The sequence below is a fragment of the Perna viridis genome, chromosome 9, assembly GCF_037379345.1.
Source record: "Perna viridis isolate PV_CMFRI_1.1 ecotype Kerala chromosome 9, ASM3737934v1, whole genome shotgun sequence".
In the NCBI taxonomy this organism is placed as follows: domain Eukaryota; kingdom Metazoa; phylum Mollusca; class Bivalvia; order Mytilida; family Mytilidae; genus Perna; species Perna viridis.
This window is the reverse complement of record NC_142453.1, coordinates 22,284,577-22,301,640: the sequence shown is the minus strand read 5'-3', so window position 1 is coordinate 22,301,640 and position 17,064 is coordinate 22,284,577. Positions and strand designations below refer to the sequence as shown.

Here is a 17,064-nt window from a genome sequence, read left to right as displayed (position 1 = left end):
CAGAGATGGTTGCCATCTCATCGATGTCTAGTTGCCTATAAAATTATTGCTAAAAGATTCTGTGCAAGTACCAACCTAAATTTTATTCTACGAAATTAACAAACTTCTAATCATCTTGACCTACACATTATATATGTGAGCTAACAAGTTTATTCAATTCTTTAAGGTCAGACAAACGTTTTTGGAAAGCTATTATTTGTATAATGCTATAGCTGCTTGATCTTCATTTAATCGTTGGCGCTGGCCAGGAACATGTAGGGGCGATAACTACGCTAGAAACTGCAAATGCATGACAAGATTTAGAAAGTACACATCGGAGCATTTGTATAGTGTCTGCTTTTCTGAATTCAGAAAACATTGTAGGTTTTACTGCTTGGCGGCATTGTACTGAAAGAACAGGAAACGATGCACTTTTTTCGGTATTTGTCGTGTTCAAAAGAGGAAACGAGTGTAAATTATCCTATAGATAGAGATTAAAAGATGAGCTCGAAGTTTTTATATGATTTAGGCCACCTTTATAGTCTATGGTCATATCAGGAAAATTGCTGACCACTCAATTATCAGCCAGTTTGTTGTTTCAGAACTGAATATAAATAGATTTAGAATTTCAACATACACTCTCTCATATTTAAGCAGCATTTCACAGCGTTTTATGCTGACGCAACAAAAGCTGACAAGTCCATATAGCATACCAATTTTCAAAATGTGTTTGTTTGATCTTTTTTCTACTTCTTAATGCATATTTTTCTTCTTCTTTTTATTATTTTTAATATATATATAAATAATTGTACTGATTACCGCAATCCTGTAGCCTCATAACCCTGCTCAAGCAGCCATAATTGTTCAATTTCCTCTTTTTTTACAAGAAGTTTAATTCATATATACAGGTATCATCAGGCAGCCCAATGTCTAATTATTTAATGGTACCACGAAATTTGCGATAACATCTAAGATTATTGATTTATACGCTATATATATACCCCTACTCCACCGAAAGACCGCTTAAAATGATATATTTGTCATTGTCAAAACCCATTATTTATATTTCAGTGCTCTTGAAAATGTCAATTACAAGTCTATATAGTTACCTTTACTGAATTATTTTAGGGTTGGTAAAACCATTTAGAACATTTTAAAAGGTTAGTTACATTTGTATATATTTTTCGTTATCTCATTTTTTTTATCTTATCGGCCGGCGGCATTTATTATAGAAGATTTTAAGCCCGTGTGGTGTATTATTTTTAAGCCAAATATTAGTCCTATTCTGGGTCAGGTGTTGTTGCATTCGGTTTAGCTTAAATTTTCCAGGGCAAACGCGAACAATTGTAGGTTAGACAAAAGATAAATGAAAACAAGATGCTGGGGGGAAATGATTATGATCCCATCGAGATCAGATCATAAAAATGTCTGTTTTTTTTTCTATTTTTTTACATTAAAACATTTAGCAATGTATGTAGTTTTATATAAAAAAAAAACATATCATTAAACAAAACTTAACATAGACGATATGCCACTGAACAACCATAACTTTAACAATATAATTCATCATATGTCTATGTGTTAAAATTAACTACAATTCAATACCATTTAATTCATTTTTGAACTGTAAAAGGTGTACTTTATTACATTAGTATATTTGTATATTATCAACATTGAATTTTGACCTTTGAAGACATAGAACATATGTGAAATTAAATTCTACTGATTAAAATCAGTACTTAAGCTCCTAGAATTTGGATCTTACTGGTTTTGTATTTACAATGAAACATGTCCATGCATTATTGGCCGTTAAAAGTTTTGTTTTCATAAAGTACAGCGTTGGCCGATACATCTAGTTAAAACGTGATGGAACGTGTGTGTCACATTATTCAAGGGGCAGGATGACCGGACTATAATTTAGTAGAAAAAAAAATGTAGTTAAAACAAATTGCAAACAAAATTACAAAAAGTAAAAATCTTTAAATAACATTTTCAAGAAAGACAATGCATGAAATTTGATCATCATTACAAAAATCAATTCAATTTGTCGAAAAAAAAGTTTTCTACAATCAAGCCTTATTTTAACATTTAATGATCCTTAATATATACCATAATGATCCTTAATATATACCATAATATGGATTGATGAATTGATTTCGAGGATTATGCTTAATTATTTTCTCGAATACATATTGCTACAGAAAGATTATTATACTTAAAATCAAGTATTTAATGATAACGTTTCAAAGCAAGTATTATAAAAAAATGACGAATGACAACACAAGTAATTGAATAATTTATGCCATATTTATTTTGTCCATCGTTCGTGTAGTTGGCTTCATCATACCTTTCGTTTAGTTCTAATCTGAAATTGAAACATTTATTGTTTATTGCTATACGTCATTGTCCCAGTATTGGATGACAGTACAGTGTTGTGGTTTTTCTTTTTGTTGTTTGTTGTTGTTTCTTTTTTCTCATTTGTTTGTTTTGTTTTTGTGTTTTGTGTGTGTGGTTTTTTTTGTTTTTTTTTGTGTGTTTTTTTTTGTTTTTTTTTTGTTTTTTTTTTGTTTTTTTGTTTTTTTTTTGTTTATCAAAAAGGGATTAAATGGTCTGAGTGAGAAGTTGTGTTTCTTTTTCAAAGCAGAATGTACTCGAAAAATGTGAATACTTTTATCAAATAGGACAAGTCACTATTTCCTGATCATTTGAGTTTTTAACTATGTTGCAGGGCGCTGTTTTGGATAGAGTAGTGAGTAAGAAAAAATTTCTTGAGAGAGGCGACTACTTTTTCTAGCTAACTATTTTTTTTTACGTGTATAAACTGTTTTGTATATTTCTATTCCATCTGCATTTATCGGGGACCGAATCCCTACTACAAGCCTTTTAATTAGCTTATTCCGTTATAAATTTTGAACAAAATTGTGCAGATAATTGAAGCTTATACGCTTCTGCGGTTATTTGTTTGACTTTACAAAACTCACCTTTTATATAGGAAAAGGCAGACAAGTGGTTGAAATACTGAAAACGATTTTATTTTAAATGAATGAACGTGTGGATGTTGGTGTCAGAGAGAAGTCAGTAACACGGGAGTATAAGAGGTGAGAGATGTCTAGTTCCTTGCATAGTATTGTTATTTACCTGTATTTGATTAGAAGGGACTCGGTGTATTTACCTGTATAATACATTGTTAATGTGTCGCAGATGCTTATTTACTACATGCCAACACAGGTTTAATATTATTATGTTTCAGTAGTAAATCGAATGTAACAATAGATATTTCCACTAAATGGACAAACGAACGGACGTACCAACACTATATCTCAAATCTCGAGAGATAATGTAGAGCGATTGACTTGCCATTGGACTTTTTAAAAGTGACATAACAAAGTAAATTGACTTTTAGCTTCATTTTAGAATTTGCATAAGGTCATTAAAAGGAACAAAATATCCCGTGCTTTATAAATATGTGCTTTATTCCATACAACATAACCAATTCACTACAAAATCTTTCAAGATATGACACTTATCCAAAACTTTGAAGTTTAAATAAATTATATTTATATGAAACACACTCAAGCCTGTATGCATTCGAATGACCTTGGGGTTGATAAATGACTAATTACAGCCTATGACTAAATATTTGTGATTTAAAATCACCGACTTGAAAACTCTTTATTATTGGTTGTGTGCATAATTAGGAGAAAACAAGCTATCTATAGCCTTGTATCCCGCATACGCTTGTCTTTTTGATATATGTGACTTGAAATATAAATGCTTGTTAATTTCTTTGTATTTATGCATTTGGCGAGTGGCGATAGTGGTTACATTGTACAAACACAGAAGAAAGAAAGAAAGAAAGAAAGAAAGAAGGAAAAAAATATGTCCCAATGCAATAATAACTTGTTCTTTAGAAAAAAAGGAGCATACACATGATGCAGGCGAAGTCTGTAGAGCGTCATCGGAAAAGGTCACGGTAATTAGTTTTATTTGCGTTACAGCAGCAAGGCATATTACACAAACGTTGAAAAAATGGCGCAGTAAATGGCTCCCGTCATTTTTTTTTTTCTGATTTAAAAAAAATACAGATCATTTAAACACACAGGACTTTGATAAATAAATATACTTCTAAGTTTTCAAATACAAATACATTTCATTTATAATCGAAATAAGTATGTTTTCGATAAGTTACATGTGGTATGTATATAGAGGATTTTTTTTATATATTAAGTAAAAAATTAAGTGAGGCCTCATTGGTATAAATATAAAAATAGATTTTATATTTATAAAAGTAATATACAGTACTAACCGCATCGGTGCAACCAAATTTTAGATCATTAAATAATTAAAACAAATACAAAAGTACTTGTAATATCAGACCAAAACATTTTCATATTCAATAGCTCTTAATAAAAAAAAATCCGGTGTAGCATATATATGATTTTGCAATATTTATCATAATTAATAATTCATGACCCACTCTACCCGAGACAATGAACATGTATCTTTTACGTACACTTTACTTTGGTCTGTTTGGATATCGATAATTACCAACAATTTGTGTATCAGACTTACTTTGTCATAGAAATTAATTTCAAAGATATTTTGAAAAGGCTACAGTAAAAGATTTCGTGGGTGGCCTCATTTATCTTTTCACGGTTCGGCCATCCGTGACACAGGTGACGGCTGGGGAATGACAGACAGGTGTATATGTACATGTAGGACTTTACATTGTGCAACATGAAACAAAATAATTATGATATTGAAATTAAAACAAAAACTCAGAACACGACTTGAGTAACACGCACTGAATGTGCACTGAATCACTGAATAATACTAAACACATTTTTGTTCAGTAAATTCAGTGCATGTGCAGAGCATTTTGACCGTTTCGGTATTTTTTTGGCCCTCTAGTACCACGCTCCATATCATCTGTGCGTGTCAATACAAACAAACCCGTTACAAAGTTTTCAGAGTGACAAACTGACAGGAGGATACGAAATAATAATAAAAAAAATCATCGGTAGGATTGCGATATGGGATGTATGATACGCAACGTTCATAATTTAATAGAGTTTTCAAAGTCATCTTTCCAGCGGTGTATGCTACTTATTAGTACTCAAAAAACCGATCATATATATATATATATATATATAGCTTGCTTTCTTTTGTCAAAAGATAACACACTATGTGGAACATGTTATTAATGATGTTACACACGTGCAGGATATAAAAAGCAATACGGATGTTCAGAAGGCAATGAAAAGTTATGTATGTAATTATCTCATGTGAAGGTAAGAAAATGACAATGGACTCGATGCATTTCTCAGTGGATAAAGAATGGGTCCAGGATGTAATGAAATATGAAGATAAATTATATTATCATTTTAAAACGTAATTGCGAAATATGGACTTACTGCATCCCATTAAAGTACACACTACCATCTTGGCAGGAGTACATGAACACTTATTGCATCCATCTCCAGCCGGAAAGCTGTCCCCTATTTGATACGATTGACCATTAAAGTAACAGTCTGAAAAATACACAAAAACGTACTGTATTAGAATTTATTACAAAATATTCTAAAATTGTTTTCTTTCTGATCACTTCTGTCAATTGATAGCTGAGCGATTGCTGCCTTATCAGTAAATCAAAAAACAATTCAGTCATATATGTTGCAAATTTTGGTATGCTGTACACACACACACACACACACACACATATATATATAGAAGGGTATGAAAAATTCCCAACAATGTTAGAACTGTCAAATTTGCGAAGCAAATTTTTGTCGTTCCCTCCGCGGGACTCGAACTCGTACTGCTGTAACATCTATGGCAACACCGCCTGCACTAAGTCCAGCGCCCCAGACCACTCGGCCAACTAGGCTATATTTGACAGTTCTAACATCCTTGGGAATTTTTCAGACCCTTCTATAAGTTTACGTTATCTTCCCTGTATCAATTTGATCCGATGGAGCAGTGTAGAGAATAGAGTCGTCACATTCTGAGACGTAAAACCAAATTTTTGTTCTAACATCATTGGGAATTTTTCAGACCTTTCTCAGAACTGTCCCGTACTACCATACATCGAGTACCAAGTTACAGCCCTAGATAAACCCTACTAGGAGGAATTACCTGGCCAGCAAGAGCTATATTTTTATATAGCCTAGCTGGCCGAGTGGTCTAGGACGCTGGACTTTGTGCAGGCGGTGTTGCTATAGATGTCACAGCCGTACAAGTTCGAGTCCCGCGGAGGGAACGACCAAAACTTTGCATCACAAATTTGACATTTCTAACATCGTTGGGAATCGTTTTCAGACCTTTCTATACGTTTATATATTTTCCCTGTATCAATATGATCCGATGGAGCAGTATAGCGAATAGTGTCGTCACATTCTGAGACGTAAAACCAATACTATTGTAATAGAAAGCGAGAGGTTCTACCATGTACTCATGTGCAATACCTAAAATGAAGCCTCAGTGTTTTAACTATTTTGAAACTTATCTGTACATGTAATATTTAAAATTTTGATTAATATGATGAGTAAAATCTTATGGAAATTCTGCTTACACTACTGGGATGGTTAATACCCTCGGAGAACTTATATCCACCATCAGCAGCAATGACTGAGTGTTTGTTGAATTTAAAAAAAAACAACTATATATATTGTCATATGTCGATATGTCATGATCCGTATAGATGAACCGTCATCCTTTTGCAGAGAATCGGTGCATTTGTTATTGCCAGATGAACAATTCATATATATTTCGAATTTTGACTGGAAAGAATCAATTACAAATAAGATGAATCGTGTAATGAACACTACCTGCCAACGGACATTGAGTTATGCAGGTTATTTATTCATGAGCATTTTCCAAGGACAAAAAACTGCAATTATTTTGCCAATCCGCTTACTGTATTGCATTGGAAACAAGCAGTCGGTTATAACAACATACTATTCTTTATATGCTACTATTTATGGCTTTTTTTTTGTTTTGTTTTGGGGTTTTTTTTTTTTTTTGTTTTTTGTTTTGTTTGTTTTATTTTTGTTTTGTTTTGTTTTGTTTTTGTTGTTGTTTTTTGGTTTTTTTTTGTTTTTGTTTTTTTTTTTGTTTTTTTTTTTCAAATTCTAACATTCATCGAAGGATTTGCTATTTATCTTATTAGGGTTGACTAAATCAGACATAACCATGCATCTACCATATGTATGTTTTATTTCATGTTTAATTTGGACTTACCTCCGGGAGGTACACACCTTTTCATGCAGTTGCATGGCATTGGACAGCATTTCTCAGCTTAAATAACCATAATATGTTGATAACAGAAAACAGTGAAATATAAACAAAAATATTGTACATTTGCATTTGATTTTTATCGATTTTACAGTCAACTTTTGCAGCATAGAAAGCGGAATCGCACATAATTGGGATAGCTAATATATGAAAGCACAAGCAAAACTAAACTATAAACAATCAGCATAAGTAGTAATGATTTTCAAATAATTCAAATTATTTATCCAAACAAAATGATAAAACTACGCTCATTTGTCAGCAATTCAATATACATACTTCAATGATATACTTTCTCCAAAATTCAGACTACCTTTTTTGCTAGATACAATAGATTGTAATTTCTCTTCATATCTACAAATACTTCCATTGGATATCACGTTCGTATTAAATTGATAAATAAGCGAAATGATGAGTTATGAAACAACCATTTTAACTTATTACAAGTATAAGATAGGGTTCAAATTTTCAAAGACAATAAAAGTAAATACAATGAAAAGCAATGAAGTATTTCCCAAGAACTCAAACTAAAAATAAAATATTATTCAGAAAAGAAATTACTGAATTTCAAAAAAATTAATTACGATGAGGACGACTTAATTTCTAAAGTATTTGTATTCAATCATATCAAGGACTGGCATCTGAAGTACGTTTTTCCGATATTGTTTGGCTATGACGTCATTTCATGTTTTCGTCTGTTTTCCATGTCTGGTCTTTGTCCCTGGATTACATTCTTTTGATTACCGCTATAACCTTGGTTCCCTTGATTATTCGTTCAAGTAATATCTTTTCTAAAGGTCCCAAGTACCGTGAACTGCGCTCCATAAATTGGAATTATAACTTCAAAGTTCTTATGGATGCCGTGGAAGAATATGCAAGAAAATGGATACAATGAGAACAAGACATTGGTTCTCTGTTAGAGTGGGTAAAGGACGTGAGAAAGTTTTAAATAAGTCAATTATTGCCAATACCACATCAGTTTTCAAAGACTCCGATGTAGCAAAAACATTGTCTACAATACATGACAAATATGTTGTCGTACCAGCAGACAGATGCCCAAACTACATTGTTTTGTCTGCAAAACATTTTAAATCCGATGTTTACTATCAGAGGTAGACGTTGAAAATAATATAAGTAATAATATCTCAATTGCTACCATACTCTCAAAAGCTCCACAAATATCCATACAAATAACGTTAATAGCTGGATCTGCAAAATGTACCAACAAACCTCTTTGAAACCTTTAACTTCAATATTTACAGCTGTCAAAGAAGGTCTGCAGTCCTACCACAACACGTGTTACTCCCGTAGTGGTACTAATTCAATGTAGATCCTGAAAATTTCGAAAGGGCTTCTGGAGACCATCAGTTCAAAACTATTATCAGAATATAATAGCATTATAACCTGTTATTTTCTCAACACTGTATAATTCTATTTCCCATACTCACTCAAAATCCCCACTAAAACATTATACATTGTTATTTAAAAAATGGTACACCTAGATACAAATATATTGTTCTTGGTAGAGATTCCAAATCATCTTTCAAATATACAGAAGATGTTTACAAAATGCTAGAATTTTTTTATCGACAATTGTCCAGTATGGTGGACGCGTTTGTCGGCAAAATGTCGACATTCCAATACTTTCACTATTATGAGGCTGACTTCTTTGATCCGAAAGAAAGCATATCGTTTAGCTAGATCCTTAAATCTCAGTTTCCGATATATAAATGACGTATTATCTTTAATAAATCCTAATTTGATACATCGCAGCTACCCCAAAGAATTTTAGATAAAGAATACTAGAGACACTGGGAAGTCAGCCTCATATCTTGACCTACACATAGAAATCGATGATAATGGAAAACTATTGATCAAACTTTACGACAAACGTAATTACTTTTCATTCAAAATTGTTCACTTTCCTTTCATGTGTGGCAACATCCCTTCAGAACCTGAGTATGGAGTGTTCATATCACAATTCAAACGTTATGCAAGAGTTTGCCGAAACTACGCAGACTTTTTGTATCGCGCCAGACTTCTAACAAGTAGGCATCTGGAAGAGAATTATGTTGCTACAAGATTGAAGTGATCACTACAGAAGTTTTATGGTCACAATCATGAACTTGTGAATCGTTACGGTGTATCCATTGGCGCTATGAAAACTGATTTGTTCAACGGGTCATAGTTTTCCTATCCTATTTCGTCTACCCCTGATTTTTTTACGAGCACCTCGGCGAGTGTTTCTAGAAAAGTAGAGGACCTTATCCTACAAGTGCATCTGGTCCTTGCTCCCAGTTTTTAGTTGAGTCCAAGTTGCTCATTTGCTTTTGTCGCTTTGTATGTATTATCTTATTTACTTTATATCTTTGTTGTTTATGTCTGCTTTCCATGTCGTGTCGTTGCCCCTGGATTACATTCTTTGATTACCGCTAGAAACTTGGTTCCCTTGATTACTCTTTCAATCTTTCAAACAAAACCTTAATCATACTTACTCCCTTTGCAATTGTAATCCGTTATACATAGCGGAAGCCCAGGATGGCAGTCACATTTCGTTCCTGAATTTATAGAAGGGCAATTGCCTTTTTTAGGTGGTGTTGCCTCGACCTATCAGATATGCAAGTCATAATGTTAAAATATGGAAATATGATATTATACCACATACTCTACAAATTTCTTTTGTTGGTAAGATTTAAATTTGTATAATTATTGAACAGTTTTCTAGTAAGTTGTTATATAGGATACCTTATCCAACAATGCATTGCTACAACTAATAATTATGCACACTATGTTCATCATCAATCGGCAAAATCTTTGATAACATGGTAAATTTCGCAATATGTAAAATAACTTTTGTGTTCATTCGTGTATTTACAAAACAAATAAACTGCAAAATCACGTTAACTGATGGAAACATGTTGCATCATTTTAATACGTTTTGCAACGCCTTGAAAATATCGTTTTTTGAACGATATTTTGTAACTTGAAAGTTTTATTGTTTCTTTTGAATCATGATACTTTTGAGAGAACTTGCTTTTTATACAACAAAATTACCAGTATTGAGTTACTTACCCTAACTAAAAGTATGGCGGCAACTATTGCAAAGAACATATTCATCACGCTCCTTTACAACTAAAATCTTCTATGTAATGAAAAGTTTCAAAATTAAACTCGTATATTTTTGTACGTAGTAGTTTACTGTTAAACAACGGACAGTTTTATACTGATCTTTTAACTGATGGTCTCATGTAAACTATAGGGAAATGTTGCAGGGTAAATAGTTGATAACAACTAGCGGACATAACTTGACTGACTCGTTTTTTTAAGGAAACATTATTAAATTCCAAATTATTCACACGTGGTATTTGTAATGTAAAACAACAAGGAATGTTATAATCATCTTTAATGGTTTCGTGTAAAATATAAGGAAAAGTTCAAAACCATTAACTAATAAGTGGACACATCGTGACTGACACGGGCTTTTGTTCTTAGAAATGAATTCAAATATGGGACCAGTCACATCATAAAAAAAAGATACAGGATTTGAACGAAAAGGAAAATAAAAAAAAACTTTGAAATTGAAATAGCAGAGTTATTTTGTCCATTAACAGTTTTTTTTTCTTCTAATTTTAAAATTAATACGATACAAAAGTAAAATAAAATACCCTTTCACTTTGACAATTTATATTGGCATGATAATCGAATTGAAAATGGGAAACAGATGGTTTCTTTCCTGACAACTCAACCTGGTCCATGCTTCCTATTTTTGTGGTGTCAATGTTGCTCATTTGTACGAGTTATTTTGATTACCCCTTTAATCTTCGTTCCTGTGATTATCTAAACAACGACTTAAAGAATAAAAAGCCAAAGCATTATCACTGAGCCCATTTAAGACTTTTTTCATCGATATGTGTAACAAAATATATCATCTAACCTTACATTTGTGTCCTTCTACCTCACCCCATACGCTTATAGCAAATTATATCAAGGAATAATCGATTGATGGAACATATTTATTTTTCAACACTATATAATTACTACTAATGTTAATTGTGTTTTCGTTGAAATCAGGTTTACTTGCCATCGTCGTCGGTAATTCGTTTTTTTTACCTTGATATTTCAGGGTTTCTTTTGCATTGTATGTAGCTTTTTGTTTATCTTACCTACACAGTTAAAAGATAAGGTTTGAAAAATATCAATAAAACTTCAAACCGATAAAGAGTATATTTAGTATTGCAATTCTTTACTTCATACTTAATCTACATGTACTAAAATATTAATTTTACATAACAAAACAAGCACTTAAGCTGAGATCAAAGATAAAAGAGAGAATCATGCCTTTAAAGCAAAACAAGGTATCCATGGTTACAACTAGAAAGAGAATAGTTTATCCACAATCCAGAAATAATGAGCAGACCTAAACAATATACATACAATAAAACACAACAACTAACACTCAACCCCGGAATTGACTTTTCATGAGCAACTCTGCGGATGTTTCTAGAAAAGCAGAGGACGTTTACCCCATCGGAGCACCTGGTCCATGCTCCCAGTTTTTAGTGCAGTCCGAGTTGCTCATTTACTTTTGTTACTTTGTATGTATTATTTAGTTATTTTATGTTCTGTGTTGTGATTGTCTGTTTTCTATGTCAGGTCTATGTCCCTGGATTACCTTCTTTCCATATGTGCTAGAATCTTGGTCTCCTTGATTCTGCCGCTGCTGGTGGATTTTGTTCCCGAAGGTATCATCAGCCCAGTACTGTAATTAATGGTTTTAACAAGAGGAATGAATCAAATCTGGCTCGGACGTCACCCGGTACAAAAAAAGTCCGAATCTGACAATACAACGGACACACTGTTGTCTTGTTAGACTATGATGTCCCCAGATGGGAATCCTAGCACACTCACATCTGGAATTGATGTTGCTCCGACAATTCCAACAAAACGTACCCAATCGCACAGTCTGCATACTTAATCTACATGTACTAAAATATTAATTTTACATAACAAAACAAGCACTTAAGCTGAGATCAAAGATAAAAGAGAGAATCATGCCTTTAAAGCAAAACAAGGTATCCATGGTTACAACTAGAAAGAGAATAGTTTATCCACAATCCAGAAATAATGAGCAGACCTAAACAATATACATAAAATAAAACACAACAACTAACACTCAACCCCGGAATTGACTTTTCATGAGCAACTCTGCGGATGTTTCTAGAAAAGCAGAGGACGTTTACCCCATCGGAGCACCTGGTCCATGCTCCCAGTTTTTAGTGCAGTCCGAGTTGCTCATTTACTTTTGTTACTTTGTATGTATTATTTAGTTATTTTATGTTCTGTGTTGTGATTGTCTGTTTTCTATGTCAGGTCTATGTCCCTGGATTACCTTCTTTCCATATGTGCTAGAATCTTGGTCTCCTTGATTCTGCCGCTGCTGGTGGATTTTGTTCCCGAAGGTATCATCAGCCCAGTACTGTAATTAATGGTTTTAACAAGAGGAATGAATCAAATCTGGCTCGGACGTCACCCGGTACAAAAAAAGTCCGAATCTGACAATACAACGGACACACTGTTGTCTTGTTAGACTATGATGTCCCCAGATGGGAATCCTAGCACACTCACATCTGGAATTGATGTTGCTCCGACAATTCCAACAAAACGTACCCAATCGCACAGTCTGCAGACTATCTATTCCAGTACAACAATTCAGACTCTTTCAACGTAATCAAACCATTTTCCATCACTTTAAATGATATATTTGACTACAATGTTGACAAACCACAACGTGCTATATCAAAATTTGGTATTAAAAGCAGGCAACATTCTAATAACTGAGTCTTTCTTCACTAGTACCCTTACGAACAAAACCTATAACTCAAGAAGTAACAATGACTTAAGTTGCAAAACGACAAATTCAATATTAATATATGGATTAATATGCGATTCATGTGGTCTAGTATATGTCAGTGAATCACAAGAACGATTAAACAAACGAATGTGCTGTTATAGTTCCGGAATCAATACCAACATATTCCCGACAGTATATCAAAATTTTAATCAACAAGATCATTCTATGAAAGTTCGTACTCTCCAAAAATAATTACCACCCAACGAATTGTCCCGTCATAAGTAAAGGCTATCGTCGGGAAAATGAGAAATACTGGATACGTAGACTAGGTTCAGCAATACTCTACGGGTGCAATGACAACATCAAAAGTATAGGAAAGCTTTCAAGCCAATAAAACAATAGCATAAATGTGAGGAATTTATTTGACAAAAATCCAAGACGGAAAAGGAGTCATGGCTATCGCCACTATACGTCACCGAAATACATGATGTCTCCATAGATGGTTTTCATCCTCTCATACAAAACCTCTTGGACTTCATAACATTCAAACTATACTCTATTCTATACATCTCACTCTACCACACTCCCTTTACAAAACAAGTCTTGACACTCCTATATCTGGATCTACCTCGCCATTATACAGACTTGTTGCCATCATTTTTGTTTCCACAAACTCTTTAAACCAGTTTGTGTAGAAGATCAAGATAGAGAAAAGTGATCATTTCTTCCACTACCGTTTGTTGTCAACAAAGGTATAGATGCAATTAATTTGACTAACATCCTCTATCACAAAACTTTAAGCAACATAAGTCCCCCATATTTCAGGGACAAATCAATACCGATCATTTCATATTACTATACTTTACCTATTGCATCCAAAATTTTCAATTATAAATGGTTATTGCAGAACCTCGAGATTGAGGACATCAAGGCTATAACAACTATTCTTGCAAAAACTCTTTATTCAAATATGGTCCTTCCGGTTAGGGGAGATTTAAGCATTATCGAAAAATTAGAAACATGCATGACAAAAACCTACCGAACTGACAGTGTAATATCACTCAAAGATGATTTCTCTATTTGTATTGATATTGATTTTGAATAAATTATTTAATTGACCTGTATTTATCTTTAATTTAAAAAGAAATTGTGTGAACACAATTAAAAGAGTAATGAAGCCAATCAGGATTCCATTGAAATCAAAACAACGCATTCCAGGGGCTGTACGTAAAACTAAGAGCATGGACCGGTATGACAAACATCCTCTGCTTTTCTAGAAACACCCACCGAGTTGCGTACGAAAATTCAAGTCCGGTATAGACGAAAGAGTAAAGGAAAATTATGAAACGAAGAACATATAGGTTCTCATGGTGCAGAGAGATACATCGACGTTCAAGAGTAGTTAAGTTTCTGAGTTTGGCAGTTCGGTTCGAACGAGATATTTATATCAGTATAAGTCTTGCTTGATGAGCTATTTGGATTGTTTATACTGTGAAAAAGCTAAATTGTATGCAGTGTGCATCCTTGTAGATTTTAAAGATGCTTTTTCATCATCATTTATATATTTATCAATCTAAGCCTGTCCGTCTACTTGTTACTTGTACATGATGGGTCTGAGAACATGTATACAGTTGTCCACTATTAGACTGTCATAGAGTCATGCTAAAAAGACATGTGAAAATCAGAATGAAATATTGGTAGTTCTAGATAGCAATGAAAAGCAACTAGCTATAACTAAGGAAATCAGAAATTTAAGTAAGATGTATAATATAAAATATTAATTGTTGGGGTAGACCTAGAAAATGGGACACAACCCTATCACATGTAAGCGTCAAACAACATGGACTGAATTCTTTCTGTTTCAAATGAAAGCTCGATAGGCTTTGGTGAAATTGAATATAATACAGACATATCACTGATTTCAAGAGTTATTTTCCTTACCTTAGGACTACCTTCTTAATTCGTTATGAATCTATTATATTTTACTTAAATAATATAAATATCAGCTTTATTTGTGTTATCATTATTAAGAAAATGTCTTCTTATTCCATTGTACCTGCATAAATGGCGTGCTTCTGCTATTTCATAACAACTTATTTATCGATGTATTCTTTCTTATTAGTTATGAATTACAAATCATTTATTTTTTCTTTATAGTTTCAAGGAAAAAATAACTCTCATCCAATATATACATGTATTGCAATTATCATACCAACTAATTAAGTAGTAGTCTTTATAAAAAAATCAGACAGGAACTTATCTCTGCGTGTCAAAAAAACACTGAATTCTGTTTAATTTCTTGTTCAGAACAAGTTTCAGATCACATAATTAGTCTTAGTTTTTCATTTGGTTCTTGTACTTTTGGATAAAAATTATATCGATTGTACATAAAATTTACATTTTGCAAAAGTTATGGTTCTTGGTGTATTGTTTTCTCAAAAATACAGATTTGAATACAGATATGATTATCGGTATGCAAAAACATAGCACATATAGACAGGAATCATTTTTCTATTAGCAGTGTCTGCATTTTATGTGGACGGTTACCTAAGTGTTAGTGTTAATGTTGTTTCTCCGTATCTTTTTTTATTATAACAATATTTTACTGTTTCAGGACTCGATTGGTGGGTAGGTGCAAACCAAAATGAAAGAGAAATATTCAAGTTAACGAATGGCAACCAGCTTGACTTGCCTTTTGGTTTCCATCACAACCCACGAATTTTAGTGGCATAGAAAGATGTCTCTCTACGGAATTTCAAAGTAAAAACCAATGCAATGGACAGTGGTCTGAAAATGATTGTAGTGTTCTTCTAATATTCATTTGCAAAAACTATCCTATACCTTAGTTCTGGTCACATATTTAGAATTAGTTAACAAGGAATACAAAACAGAGATTCTTATAACACCTAGGATCATTTATAGTACATCTTCTGAAAAAAGAGACTGGTTGAAGATGAACTAAAGTGCAAACGTTTCTTCAAGTCATATATTTATTCATTACGATTAACATTGCTTTGACTACTGGAGTAATCAAATGAAGTTATTAAGTAGCACTCCAGCTAAAAATCGTGCGAAATGCGATTCGTGGTTGGAAAGCCTACATATTTTTACATTTGATATTTGTTCAAAATGATATAGTAAAAAGAAGTAGAGAAATTATAGAAATTAACGTATTGGTTTTCATAAAACCCCTTTTCATAGGAGGTATAAATTATAAGGAATGCACTATGAAATTCAAATTAAGGGAGATTACTCTTGCAAAGAGTAATCAAAGGAACCAAGGTTATAGCGGTAATTAAAAGAATGTAATCCAGAGACAAAGACCAGACATGAAAAACAAACATACACAACAAAGAACATGACACTGAAATACTATATAAACTGTTGGATTTACTAGTTGATTATCTCCTAAGCGCAGGCAAATTGGATTTCATTATAAAGACCATTACAGCAACATAGTTGATAAGAATAAAGTGTAGCTTTTTTTTTGGGGGGGGGGGCGTATCACATAGTTCATAATTCGCATGACTCTTACCACGACTACTAATTAACAAGAGAAGATATAGATATATTGAGATTATTTATCTTTGATTTGAAATGCGTTCTTGTAAAAATGTGACCTTCTACTGATGGTTATTGACGTTTATATTGTTTTAGTGTTTGAATGATTTGAATCTTTAGTAGACGTTTTTTAAATATTACATTTTAATAGTATTATTTGAAAGATTGACTGTCGCCCTGAACTGCATAATATACATATACCTACATAGGAAGTTTCAGCTTATAAAGTATTGAATGTATTGAAATAACGAAAATTGACTTTCTTGTGTGTGTTAATGTGCGTTTTAGATTTTTACTTGGGACAAGCCTTAAATTTTAAACTTAATCAATGCATGCATATTGAAACTATTCTGAACTAACTCCTCTTTGGACTCTATAGTATG

At 32.8% G+C, this 17,064-nt stretch overlaps 1 protein-coding gene across 1 annotated transcript; it reads right to left on the bottom strand.

The window, feature by feature from the left end:
* Positions 1-2,267: 2,267 nt before the first annotated feature.
* Positions 2,268-10,482, bottom strand: LOC148607346 (waprin-Thr1-like). The gene is made up of 5 exons (XM_088546902.1): positions 10,342-10,482; positions 9,765-9,876; positions 7,219-7,275; positions 5,394-5,510; positions 2,268-2,344 (listed from the first exon to the last, which is right to left on the bottom strand). Exons 1-5 carry the CDS (start codon positions 10,384-10,386, stop codon positions 2,340-2,342), a joined length of 336 nt encoding a protein of 111 aa, XP_088403028.1. The 5' UTR covers positions 10,387-10,482; the 3' UTR covers positions 2,268-2,339.
* Between the last annotated feature and the right edge of the window lie 6,582 nt (positions 10,483-17,064).

Coding starts and splice junctions, on each gene's coding strand:
- LOC148607346 (XM_088546902.1), bottom strand. CDS start 10,386: ATGAATATGTTCTTTGCAATAGTTGCCGCCATACTTTTAGTTAGG. Junction 9,877..10,341: donor CCGCCATACTTTTAGTTAGG/GTAAGTAACTCA, acceptor CATATCTGATAG/GTCGAGGCAACACCACCTAA. Junction 7,276..9,764: donor GGATTACAATTGCAAAGGGA/GTAAGTATGATT, acceptor TGGTTATTTAAG/CTGAGAAATGCTGTCCAATG.